The following is a 12,503-nucleotide window of genomic DNA, read 5'->3' as shown; positions in this document are numbered from 1 at the left end:
ATATATTGAAAGATGGGTTGTTAATATTAAAATCAACATCATTAGGTTTTTTTAAAATATATGAATTAAAGATTAATATTTTAATATTTAATTATGAAGTTACCATTCAAATTCGTTGAATCAACATTTTCTATTAACGAGACCAATAGTGTTACTATTAAGGCATTGAAAATACACTTTATGAACCTTTTTTTTTTTAGTAAAAGAAAAAATACACTTTATGAACTTAAATGATTAAATTAAAACTTGATGCAAATTTAGAAAACCAAATACAGGTATTAACCATAAAATTATGGTTAAGGTACAAATCTGTCTTGAAAATTTTCACTTAGAAACTTTGGGTATCTAGAAAATTTTATAGTAAAATAAAATTTAATAGAATTTTTTTCTGCCAAAACTTAAAGAATTAATTTATCTACATGGTCATAAGTACTTTTACACCTACGGAAAAAAAAAAAACCATTTGGCGCACTTTAGCTAAAAATTTATAGGTACTTTTGCACCTTTACACTTCTTTGATTTGTTTGAGTAAAAGGTATTTTCATATTTTTCATGAAATTAAAGTGGGCTCGAGTGCAAAAAATAACGGTTGTTAGTAAAGTTTATCGGTTGTGTCATTTTTGCTATGTTTTTACAAGTTTATAAGTACTTTTATACCGAGAAAGCTTATGGTGATGAGTACATTTTGAGTAAAAGTTTATAGGTATTTTTACGCATTTATCCTAAGTTTAAACTAATCATTCTAATCCAATCAAGAAAATAAATTAATCATTTTAAATAAAAACATTGCTTTAATATAGATACTAAGACTGTACACATTGAAACAATGACTGGTAAGAATATCACAAATAAAATGAGAATATGAGTAATCTGCCGTGAAAATTATTATTGGTGTTTGGCGAGGGTCACTGCTCGGGCACAAGGGTAAATTTGTTAAGATTCCACTGCTAATTGTTCTTTTTTTAATTTTTTAAACTAATTTTTGCTTGATTTTCTTTTTGACGTGAAAAATAAATGCAGGTGAAATATAGCCCTACTGGACATAAGCGTAATGCAGATCATAATGTGCCCTCCTAAATTTTTAAAGATGAAAATTAAATTAAATAATGTTAAAAGGGCTAAAAATAGAAAACCGATGATTTTTCTAATTAACTATCTCAAAACTAAATATTCCCTTCATGTGGGTGTTTTAAAATACACTGTGAGTCGGACAACAACAATATGTACTGTACCATGTTATGAATTGCCCTGTTATGATACTGTTTTCCAATATTAGGATTGAACGTGGTGGAGTTTGAGTGAGATTTTATTCCATCTAGCCATAGAGCTCACGGGGTTTGTCATTTTCTTTTTTTTAAAAAAAAAAGAAAAAAAATCATAGGAAGTACGATACTGTGCCACCAAAAACATAGGGGAGTAAAGTGCACATTACAAAGTAAGAATCTATCGCATAGCTTAAGCTTATTACTGATAATGAATACTACCCCCGGTCTTTTAAAGAATGTTCTGATTCAAAATAAAAGTTTTATTTTTTTGAATTTGTCTGAGTAAATATTACTCCTCCGGTCCTTAATATAAGACCCATTTAACTAATTTGATTAGATTAAGGAAGTTAGGTAAGTTGGTTAATTATAAGAAAAGTGACACATTTTTCCTAAAACACCATAATCATCTTTCTTGATACCCCATCTCCCTCTTCTATTTGATTATAGTTGAGGGAGTATCAATAGGGGTAATTTAGAGAAAATTGATAAATATGAGAAATGGGTCTTATATTTAGGACCAAAACCAACTCAACAATTGGGTCCTATATTAAGGACCGGAGGAGTATTATTTTTCTCTATTTTGTCCCCCTCTCATTAATATTACTCTTATATATTCTCTTTTATTATTATTTTTTATTTATTACCTCTCTCATTTACTTTCTTAATAAATAAAGACAAATTTTTAAAAAAATACATTTGTCATTTATTTATTATGTTTAACTAATTTTTATTACTAATTTATTAAATGTGATTTGATTATTTAAAATTTATATATAGGAGCCGAGGCAGTATTTTAATCTAATTACTTGTTACATCTGGCATACTAGTTTGGATCAAAGATCTGGCATGCTGCTACTACTACACATATCATAAAAAAATATTTTAATCTAATAATAGGGTCAACTTATTTAGGTGAGGCGTTTGGGGAAAAGGGTTTGGGTCGGTTTCCTTTCAAGGATCATGAAGGTCAAAAGAATAACGCTGCCATTTATTTATTTATTGATTCAGGATGTAAAATTTCAATTTTTTTAAAATATAAAGTAACTATATTATGAAATAAAATAAAATTTTTAAAATACAAATTCAAGAGCAGAGTCTCGTAAAGGACTCATACAGAATAGGAAAACATAATTAAAAAATTGAATATACAGTCAAAATACTCAAGATGAGAGCACATATCAGTAGAGCCATTTTACGGAAAAACCTGGAACCAACGCATAAAACTGCAAGTGAAGGACTCTGATAATGATCCTAAAAGCTTTTGAAAAACAAAAGCAAGGAAACCCAAAAATTAAAAAAAAAAAGTATTTATTTATACATATACTTCAATTGTAAAGCAAAAGATGGAGTGATCTCAAAGGGCATTTCGCCGAATAAAGAAGAAAATCAAACAGTGCCTATCGTCATTCCATGGTTCCTGCCAATTTACTTGCGGCATTACATGAAGAACCATATATAATTTCTCTCATAAATGAAGTTTTTAATTGTAATTTTAATTAAATTTAATTCTTCTTGCCTTCTTCGCCACCATCCTCCATGTAAGCCTTCTTCCTTCTATCCGCCCTAGCAATGACGCAGCTCATCAGAAAACACGTGGCGTATATGCCGTGAATCTTCCAATTCGTCTTCGGCGGTTGCTTCAGCACCACCCTGTGAAACACCGTCACATAGTAGTGCAACCCGACGGCGAAACCCACGAATGTCTGGGTCAGGCCTACAAATTTCGAACCCGGCCCGCAATCCGTTGAGAAGACTAGGATCAGATACATCAGAAGCAGTAGGAGGTACAATACGTAACCCAGAGTTTGCAGCACCTGGAGGCAGACGTATGTGGACTGCGAAGTAGCGTGTAGAAACTTGAGGGGCTCAAGCGCTGTGATCAGCGAGACGAAACAGAGAATGGAGAAATAGATGGAGAGATAGACTTGGATGAAGATTAGGAGTCTCTGGAGAGAAAAGTAAGCTTTGATTCGATTGAAAATGAGAGAGACTAAAACCAGAGGGATCAGTAGGAAGGCGCAAGAGAGTACGGGGGCGATGGTGGGTGCGTATTTGTTGCCGACGTAGGGTTTGAACCCTTTCGTGATTTCCTTATTGGCTTTGCTAATGTAAACTCTCGAGGTGCTTGAGATTTTTGTGAGGTCTGGAATTATCGTCTGCTGAAATCTGGTCGGCAGATCTTTCAACTCTGAAACGAAATCATCGTCGTCGTCTTGCTGGATCCAACTCGGCGGCGTTTGTTTCTTGGCTTTCTGTTGTCCGGACTTCTTCTCTGCGTTCTTATTCTTAGTCGGCTTCTCAGATTCGAGCTCTACCTTTTGATCTGCTTTAACCTTGGTTTCCTTGGCGGCGGCGGATTTTGTCGTTTTGTTCTTGGCACCGCCTTCTTTCAGGAGACTCGAGGATTTTTCGCTGGAAATTGAGGTTGATTTGCTGGAGCCTTTTGATGTGGAATTCAGCTTCTTGCTCTTGGTGGTGGAATTCAGCTTCTTCACCGCAGTGTCGGCGAGGATGGTGGGTGTGGTTTTAGACGATGAATCGGAACTGACTTTGGCAAGCTTGGTCTGATTTTTGGAGGACAGGTTGGATTTGATGGTCTTGGTCTGATTCTTGAGAGAAAGACTAGGCTTGATTGGCTTGGTCTTTTTCAGGGCCGGCTCTTCATTTTGTGCCTCCAACATTCTCCTTCCCCCGGCAAACTCTTTGCTCTGAAATTGCGACTCTGAGCAGTCACTGAAACAAACAGAAACAGAGAGAAAAGAAATAACGCAGAACAGAGCCACCCTTCTGCAACCCAAGTACATTGGTGGAGCCATTTGCGACAAAGTCGAGGTAATACTGAATTGAAGATCTATAAATAAAACCTGGGCTGCAATAGGTAGACGATGATGCTACTTAATGATGAAGGAATTGGTGAGTTGTAGTGAAGAGAGAGAGGGATTATAACAAAAGTGAAGCAATGGAATTAAGAGGGGAAGGGAGTGTTAAATGCCAGAGGAAGAACCAATCACATGGCGCATGGAGACAGAGCAGAATCCTCTTAAAACGCGGTTTCTCTCTTTTCTCACTGAGCAATAATGCTGAGATGTGAGGTGTGGAGTGTGAACTTTTTTGTGCAGCGGGCATCCCATTTTATACTAATTATAATAATAATATTCTGACAATTCCTCTCATTTCTACGTAACAGTTTTAATTGCACCTTACACAGTGACTTCGTACAAGTCAATAATTTCTGTCAGTTTGGTATTCCAAACAGAAAAATGCAATGGCATCTGATTTTTTCTTCACAGTCCTGGGCTTGTTGACAAATAATTAAAGGACAAGGACTGCCAACCGACACTGTAATTAGTGGGGTAGATCTACTTCATGTATATGGAAATGGGTATATTAATTATGGTAAATTAGGCTTCAACATTACTCCCTCATCTTTGACTTTTGCTCCTCCCAATGATCCGAGGGCTCTGATTCCGACATTTGGTTATGGGATCATGGATTGGGGCTTTGACCAGTGTTCCCAAAAGATATCTTTGATAGTTGGATGCAACTATCAGCTTCCCCTAGTTTACTGTTCTTTGAGAGCATAAATTAAAAATCTATTTTTGAGTAGGTCCAAATCCAGTACACGGAAAACCAAGACCAAGAGTAAGTGATTGATTACATTGTTATTTATTTCATGGCACTGATGTTCACACAAGACTGGAATTATAGTAGTCCACAATTTTAGAGGTGGATATTTTATTCAATAGTGCCGTTTTGAGACTTGTTAACTGTGAGCTTTCCTAGGATCACTCACTCAATCCAGATCAAAGGTATATTGTTATGAGATCTTTTAGTGAGTGATCGAATCATTACTTTTGATCACATGCCTAAAAGATAGATTTTTGTGCAAATTGACTCTCTCATCAAGGACAACAGCTACATATTGAAGCCATTTTTTTTTCCAGATAATTCTCCTGCGTGGTATGGAGACTCTCTTTTGGATGATTTTTGCCATGAGCTGCATATAATTGGCTAGTCAAATCCTTTGCTGCTTATTCATGGTCTCTGTTTTTTTTTTTTTTTTAAAAGGTGGATATTTTCTTTTGACGGAAGAAGATAAAAAGATAAGGGAAAGGTGTGAAGAAAAGTAATAACGAGTGGAGTGGATAGGGTGATAGGAATTGAGGGGAGGGACTATTAGTCCATCATACTGAAATCAGATCACAATTTGGTGAGACCCACTAGCAAGGAATGGAAGTGACGCATCTGAATCAGGTGGATCTGATCTTTTGTTGTTTTTAATGAAATACAGTAAAGAGCTACTTCTCAAGACGTGATAGTAACTCACTGCTAGCTTCATAGCTCATAGGACCTAGTTTGTTTATTTCTGGATCACATTCCATGTCCATATAAATGGAAATCTTAAACCATTAACGCGAACTTTATTATTTTAATAAATTTTGAGTTTTATATATCAGCAAGTGCTTGAGGTCAAAAAAAAAAAATCAGCAAGTGGTTTACCAATTCAGAGTCCAATACTAAATATAAAAGACAGTTGGGAAGTCAAGCATTTCACACTGACTCTTCCTCTCTGTTTTTCTTCCCGTTTTCCTTCGCTCTGAGAGTGAGAGGGCACATCATAAGCATTTCCTCTCCGACTTAAAAGAGTTGGCATGACATTTTTTAGGGCAAAAAAAAAAAAAAAAAGACATCAAGTTGCACGATTTCGTAATTTGTGTATGTTATTAAAATATAGCCAATGAGGGTTCCAGCTTCCGTGTTGGGAACTGGGAGAGCTATGCATGATCCACCGACTATTTTCTTTTTTCTGTTTTTAACTTGGATGAGCAAAATACTAATAAATGTCGCATGCTTATTAGTTAATTAATACCCCAACACAATCAGCTAAAGCTCGAATGATAAAATGACTACTTGAATTTCATAAGTTCAATGAATGTTTTTTTTTGGGGGGAGGGAGGGATTAAATCCCTTCTTTCTAGAGAACTTGCCTTGTGTATATGAGCATTTGATTCTTAGATTTTCTTGCTTCAATATTCTTAGAACAACTGTCCGCATTCTACGAAACTCTTCTTCTTCCTTGCCCTGATCTGACTCTGATTTAGTAAGCCCATTTGAAAATACCAGAAGAGACAATACCTTTTTATCTATGAAGGGGCAAAAGGGATTGAATCTAAACCATGAAACTTTTTTTTTTTTTTTATATTTTTCCTGTTCCTGTTGCAGAATGAGTCATTTATGAATTGATCTCTTGGTTAACTGGTTCGGAACAACCAATTCGCTTACTTTGTTATTTTTATTCTTTTTAAGTAATTAATTTCTTACGAATCAAAAGAAAGGAAATGCATGTCTATATAGAAACTCCAAGAACTCTTAAAAAGAAGTCAGAGGATGGGAAGTCCAGTTCATGGGTATGACTTTGGAAAGCCTTCAGACCATATTTAAAACTGGAGGGTAAACGTAAAAGCACATTTTGGGGGTCATTAAGAATTGATTCTCTGGTGTCAGTGTGCATGTATCTGACCAAAGAGTTGACATTTACTTCTTGCAATATTCAATTCGGTTTACAAACTTAACAAACGCGTTTCATTGGGACTACCTATGGGTTTGACTTGCATTACTGTTCCTTTTCCTGAAATGCAAGGAGCAACCATAGAAAATCAGAAATTATCGCTTATATTCGGCCTTTGAAATGGATTTGGGGTGCCATTATTACGAAAATTTGTAAACATTAATAAAAAATTGTGATTCCTACATAATGAAGGAAGAACAAGTAAGACAATGCATATTGACATAAATAGCCAAGAATTAGAAGCAGAAAACTTTCAGCTTCATTGTATTTGGCCAACTTTAACTTTAAGGGCAGTTTATTTAAAATTAAGAAAAATATGATTTTAGTTACTTAAACATAAGGGAGTTGTCGGGGCCAGAGATGGGGCCATATGTTGAAAATAATACTCCCTCCAGTTCTCTTCATAAACAAGCTTTAAATTTAAGAAAGAGTATGATTTATTTTATAAACTTTAATTTGATTTTGTTTTAACATTTAATATTACATCCGGTCCTTAATATAAAACCTCGTTTGATTTTTATTTTGGTCCTAAATATAAAACCACAATCCATTTTGTCTCTCGTATTTATGTTTTTTTCCCAAGATAGTCCTTCTAATAATAATAGTTCTAACTAATATACTTGGTTATTAAGAATATTTTAGGAAAGATAATACCTATTTATTACAAATAATTAACTTAACTTATTTCCTTCATCTACTCAAATTAGTCAACTAACTCTTATATTTAGAACCGGAGGTAGTGTATTTTTCTCATTTCGTCCTTAATTATTTATTCTCTCTCCTCTTCTATCATATTTCCTCACATATTTTTTATCCTTTTTCTCATTTATTATAAAGGTATATTTAAAAAAAATCTACTTTACTAACTTATTTATTATTTTTAATTAATTTTAATTACTAATTTGTTAATTTATAATAAAATAAGAAGAAGTACAATCTAAGTTGAACTAGTATTCCTTATATTTTTGGCATGTCATTGAAGTCTCGCTTGATAGGACTAATGACTCCATTTCGTACCTCGTTTGTTTTCTCATGGGATGGGACAGTAAAAGGGATCCGCGAGAGATGAAAATAATGGGGGAGGGGGCACCACACCATAAATGATAATAATGGACGGATAAAAGAGGGAATGATAACCATATCACACTATGCCTTGTCTTTTTCTTGCCTTTTTGACACTGCAGAATGCAGATCATCCAATTCCAGCAGCCTCTGCCTCTTCACGGGATGTGTTTTTTGTTTCCGCATGGGACAACGGACTTCAGATAAACTCGGAGGAACAAAACATAATTGAGAGTACCCTGCGATGAGATTAAAATAAAATAATGAGTTTTTTTTTATAAAAAAAATTTTCTATCACACTACTCATTTTTCCGAAGAAAAAGAACATTGGGGTGAGAGAGGCTCGAACTCTCGACCTCAGGATCACTCAACAAGCTATGAGACCTACGCGCTAGCCAACTGCGCCACCACCCCTTGGTGCTATCCTCTTCTTCCCAATAGTAAAGTATAGTCTACCTGAAGGGAAACGCGAATTCCAATTCATTGCCAATACAAAATTGTTCTAATTACAGGGGTGACAGCATGAAATGAAAAATGCTATATGACCATCGAGTGAGTGGTGTAACAGATGAAACACCCATTTAGACTGCCTCACCTAATTGGTCTAAATGAAGCTCCAAATTTCTATTCCGCTAGATTAGCGAATGTCAGCTGTCGAGATAACAAATACTTCTCATCACTATCATCCATTTCAGGTCTCTGTTCAGTGTCACCATTCACCCCATTTGATTCAGAAATATGAATCTTACGCCATTCCTCTGCTACTCCCTTTTCTTCATCATCATCATCTTCTTCTTCGAGCCTCAGCATTTCTGATTCAACCAAAGCAACCATTCTGGCTCGCTCTCTGTCCCTCGGGTACGTACAGTAAAGGAAGGAGTAGATAAAGCAGCAAACTGCCATGGGAATACCAATTGCAGTATACAGAGCTTTCGCCAGCGAAGCAGCATTTTCCCTGTCTGTCTCAACCTCGACAGAGTCCGAGGTTCCTTTCGGGATTGGTCTGAAACCATACACATGCTGAGCCAAAATCCCAACAATAAATGGAGCAAAAGACGCCAACACAGACTCGAACGATCGATCCAAAGCATAAATACACGTCCGGGACTTCTCAGGCACTATTTCTGCAAATATGGGACTGTTCACAGTGTTATGTCAACAAATCAAACCAAACACCTCTCTCTCTCTATCTGTGGAAGAGAAATATACTTACTTGTTAGTTGCAGAACCATTCCAAGATATAGACAATCCCATGATGAACAGGACGAGTCCATGCAAGAAGGCGGTGGAAGGATCATCAGGCAAACCCAGCAACAAAATCGCAGCCAAAGGAATGGCCGAACCAGAGCTTATTTGAGACAGCATTATTCTTCCAGAGTTTGGTAATCGTTGTGATAAGATATCCCCCATTTTGCCTCCAAACAGAGCCCCAAGAGAACCAGCAAGCACAAACAGAGTCCAAAGCAAAGCAGTTTTCACATGGGAGAAGCCAATGAGTTCCAACCAGAGAGTCGCAAATGACAAGGCTGACCAAGGGAAGGAACCTGAAATCCCCTGAGCAACAATTATCTGAAACGACGGAATCCCGATAACTGCCTTTGCTTCTTTGATCATATCTTTCATTTCAGAACAAAACGATTTTGCAGGACCTTCATGTTTGAAATGGCCCTTGGGAAAGCGAGGATCGTTGGCGAAGAGGTAAACGAGGATACCAACAAGGACACTGATGAATGCAACTAAATGAAAAGAGATTCTCCAACCAGGTATGCCTGCGAATGAAGTTGAAGCTATGAGAACAGAACAGAGACCTCCAATGATGCTTCCCATGTTTCCGGTTAGTGCGAGCCACCCAAAGGCCATGCCTCGATTGCTATCATCTGTTGAGTCGGCAACCAGAGACTGAATTGCCGGAGTAACAATGGCCAGCCCAATGCCGTTTAAACCTCTCGAAATTGCCACCTTTTAGTGAATATTATGAAGCAAGTGTCAGCTCAGAAAAATTAATTCCCAGTGATGAGATCATCGTTTCTGTCTAAGAAAAATTTAATTTCGACTCCCTGAATGAAATTGTCATCTCATTACAACAAGGCTGCTGTGGAATTTTGGGGCGGAAGTAGCACAAAACATCCCATGTTATCTTTTTCATTATACAAAACATCCCACGTTAAGTGAAAAGAAAGCTGACAATTTCCCTTCTTTTTTTTTTCAGCTTGTACTGATTTATATTTTACTACCTCCAATCGTAAATATAGAAATTAGATAATTGATTTTTAGGTATTAAGAAAATTAGTTAACTTGATTATTTGTCATAAATAAATGTTAGTTTCTCTAAATACCTCCATTAACAGTATCTCATAATCTCTTTTTTCATATATAATCAATAGAGTTAGTTTAAAAAGATTATGAATTTAAGAAATAAAGTAAGTTAAACTTTTATGTTTAAGATCACAGCAAAAACCCTTCTTATATTTATAAGAAGAGGGTTTAAAAATGATTTGAGTAAATAGTTATGTTTATTTATTTATGGGAAAATCCCTTATAAAAATCCTGAATATATTAAATTTCAATTCAAGCACCTAACATTTTAAAGTGATAGAGAAGAAAGTGAGGCCTAGATTGACATTTGAAAATATTATAAAATCACCCATATATCCTTCTATGACATAAAAAAAAAGTTATGAAATTTGTCATTTCTTGTTTAATACTTGTCGTTGACAATTCAACACCTACCATTTCTAATTCATAATTTATTAATTGACTAACTAACTAAAATAAAGAAGAAAAAAAGAAATGTTACGAAACTTATAATTTTAAGTTCAATACTTATTATATAATAGAGGAACAAAAAAAATCACAAAACTTATCATTTACAATATAATAGAGGACCAAAAAAAAATCATAAAACTTATCATTTACAATTCAATACTTGTCATTGTCAATTCAACACTTTTCTTTTTCAATTCTTTTTTTTTTAGCATTATTTTTCTTTTTCAATTCTAATAATGTCATTTATGTCACAGAAGGGCATATGGGTAGTTTCACAATATTTTTAAAATGCTAGTTTAGGCCTCATTTCCTTTCCTCTCATTTTCAAGTAGTAGGTGCTGAATTAGGATTTCATATATTTGAGATTATTTATAAGGGATTTTCTCTCTATTTATATAGTTAGTATTTGTCAATTGTCATGAATGATTTTGCCATGGATCTTACAATTAAGAGCCTGTTTTATCATATAGCTGATAATATGTGGCAATTTGTTCCTGCTTGATTTTGTAATTAGTACCAGGTGAGCGATCAAATGAAATGTGACAAAAAGAGAAAAAATGGTAAATGTTTTTCATTTATACATTAAATCAATGAAATGAACATATAACACCGCATTTAACAAGAACAAGACACCGGCCATTCTAGACGGCATGATGGATTAGGTTGATGACCTTTGCCTTAAAAAACTATTTATTCTGGCTCTACATATCATGATTAAATTATTCAATTGCCAGTTTTTCTGAGATCCATACTACGATCGTCAATCAGAAAAGCTCAAAAGGAAATGGCTTAGTGCAGAAATCCCTCTGATTTTCGGTAATACGTTACATTCCTTATTGAACCAAACTTACTATTTTGAGCATTTTTTAAAAACTTCGACAATAAAAAGAATTTAATAATTTTCATCGCCCCCAAAATTCCGTCCGGTCAAACTCCGGCTGTTTTCACCGGAGACAAGATCTGCTCGAAGCAATAATATCAGAGAGAATATTTGAGATTCACCAAGAAGCAGATCACACAGCAGCATTATCAAACATCATTGGAACACACAAAGATTCAGAAACATACGAATGATTTGATTATGCCACGCCGGTCAAAACCAAAGGAAGAAGAACACGAAAGGGAGTATACATAGATATGTACCTGTAAGAAGGTGGAGGAGACGGCGACGAGGAAGGTGGCGGCGGCCCAAAGAAAAGCACCGAGAGCGATGACGTGAGCACGATTGTAACGCATAGAGAGGTAAGCGGCGAGAGGATAACAGAGAGATTGAACGATGGATCGGAAGAGAGTGAGGGACCCTAAACCTGTAGGGTCGGTGTGTAGGGCAGCCCCAACTTCCTTGTAAACACCGGGCAATAACGACTCATCCGCCCTCTCCATGATACCTGCGAGATTCACTAACGCTAAGGTCACTGCTTCTGATTTCATCTTCCAATGTTTCATTAATGGCGGTCCCTCCTCAACTCTGTGTCTTCGATCCCACAACAGAGGAAGCGGCGGGTGAAGGCTATAGAACAGAAGAGACAGAGGGGGAAGGAGGTATCAGGGAGAGAGACAGAGAGTTTTAAGTTTGACTTGTATGGCAGTGTTTTGTTTGAAGTTGAGGGAATCGTTGATCGAGGGGCACGTGTACGCTGAGGATTGATTGGGCAGTGGATAAACTTGTTTGACGGGAAATAACGAAATACTGGGAACTGGGAAGGAAAGGCAGAGGAAGAAGGGAAATCTGTTGGCCAATCAGAGGGTGCTGCCATAGCTTGGGGATTTGCCGGGTCCTACTGATTTATATAAATGGAGTCCGTTCTGGAATTAGCAATAAAGTAGCTTCAATAGGTTTT

The 12,503-nt window shown here is 35.9% G+C and overlaps 2 protein-coding genes and 1 non-coding gene across 4 annotated transcripts; all 3 read right to left on the bottom strand.

The window, feature by feature from the left end:
- Positions 1–2,551: 2,551 nt before the first annotated feature.
- On the bottom strand, positions 2,552–4,539 carry LOC114714496 (uncharacterized). The gene has a single exon (XM_028899234.1). It carries the CDS (start codon positions 4,079–4,081, stop codon positions 2,768–2,770), a length of 1,314 nt encoding a protein of 437 aa, XP_028755067.1. The 5' UTR covers positions 4,082–4,539; the 3' UTR covers positions 2,552–2,767.
- Positions 4,540–8,224: 3,685 nt separating this feature from the next.
- On the bottom strand, positions 8,225–8,310 carry TRNAM-CAU (transfer RNA methionine (anticodon CAU)). Its single transcript is given in 2 exon segments — positions 8,225–8,260; positions 8,273–8,310. It is a non-coding gene; the product is annotated as a tRNA-Met (tRNA).
- Positions 8,311–8,481: 171 nt separating this feature from the next.
- LOC114714549 (uncharacterized MFS-type transporter YwfA-like) lies at positions 8,482–12,201 on the bottom strand. Of its 2 annotated transcripts, none has more exons than XM_028899300.1 (3): positions 11,806–12,201; positions 9,110–9,855; positions 8,482–9,034 (listed from the first exon to the last, which is right to left on the bottom strand). In XM_028899300.1, exons 1-3 carry the CDS (start codon positions 12,106–12,108, stop codon positions 8,521–8,523), a joined length of 1,563 nt encoding a protein of 520 aa, XP_028755133.1. In that variant the 5' UTR covers positions 12,109–12,201; the 3' UTR covers positions 8,482–8,520. The 2 variants fall into 2 exon arrangements, with proteins under 2 accessions (XP_028755133.1, XP_028755134.1); XM_028899301.1 differs by having other exon boundaries at positions 8,883–9,020.
- Between the last annotated feature and the right edge of the window lie 302 nt (positions 12,202–12,503).

The sequence above is a fragment of the Neltuma alba genome, unplaced genomic scaffold, assembly GCF_004799145.2.
Source record: "Neltuma alba isolate B1F8T4 unplaced genomic scaffold, ASM479914v2 tig00011509_pilon, whole genome shotgun sequence".
NCBI lineage: Eukaryota > Viridiplantae > Streptophyta > Magnoliopsida > Fabales > Fabaceae > Neltuma > Neltuma alba.
This window is presented reverse-complemented; position numbering and strand designations above follow the sequence as displayed.

Excerpts from the sequence above, each read along its gene's own strand:
- LOC114714496 (XM_028899234.1), bottom strand. The coding sequence starts at position 4,081 with ATGGCTCCACCAATGTACTTGGGTTGCAGAAGGGTGGCTCTGTTCTGC.
- LOC114714549 (XM_028899300.1), bottom strand. The coding sequence starts at position 12,108 with ATGAAACATTGGAAGATGAAATCAGAAGCAGTGACCTTAGCGTTAGTG. Across the intron at positions 9,856-11,805 it reads TCTCCTCCACCTTCTTACAG|GTGGCAATTTCGAGAGGTTT; the intron begins GTACATATCTAT and ends ATTCACTAAAAG. Across the intron at positions 9,035-9,109 it reads AATGGTTCTGCAACTAACAA|TCCCATATTTGCAGAAATAG; the intron begins GTAAGTATATTT and ends CACTGTGAACAG.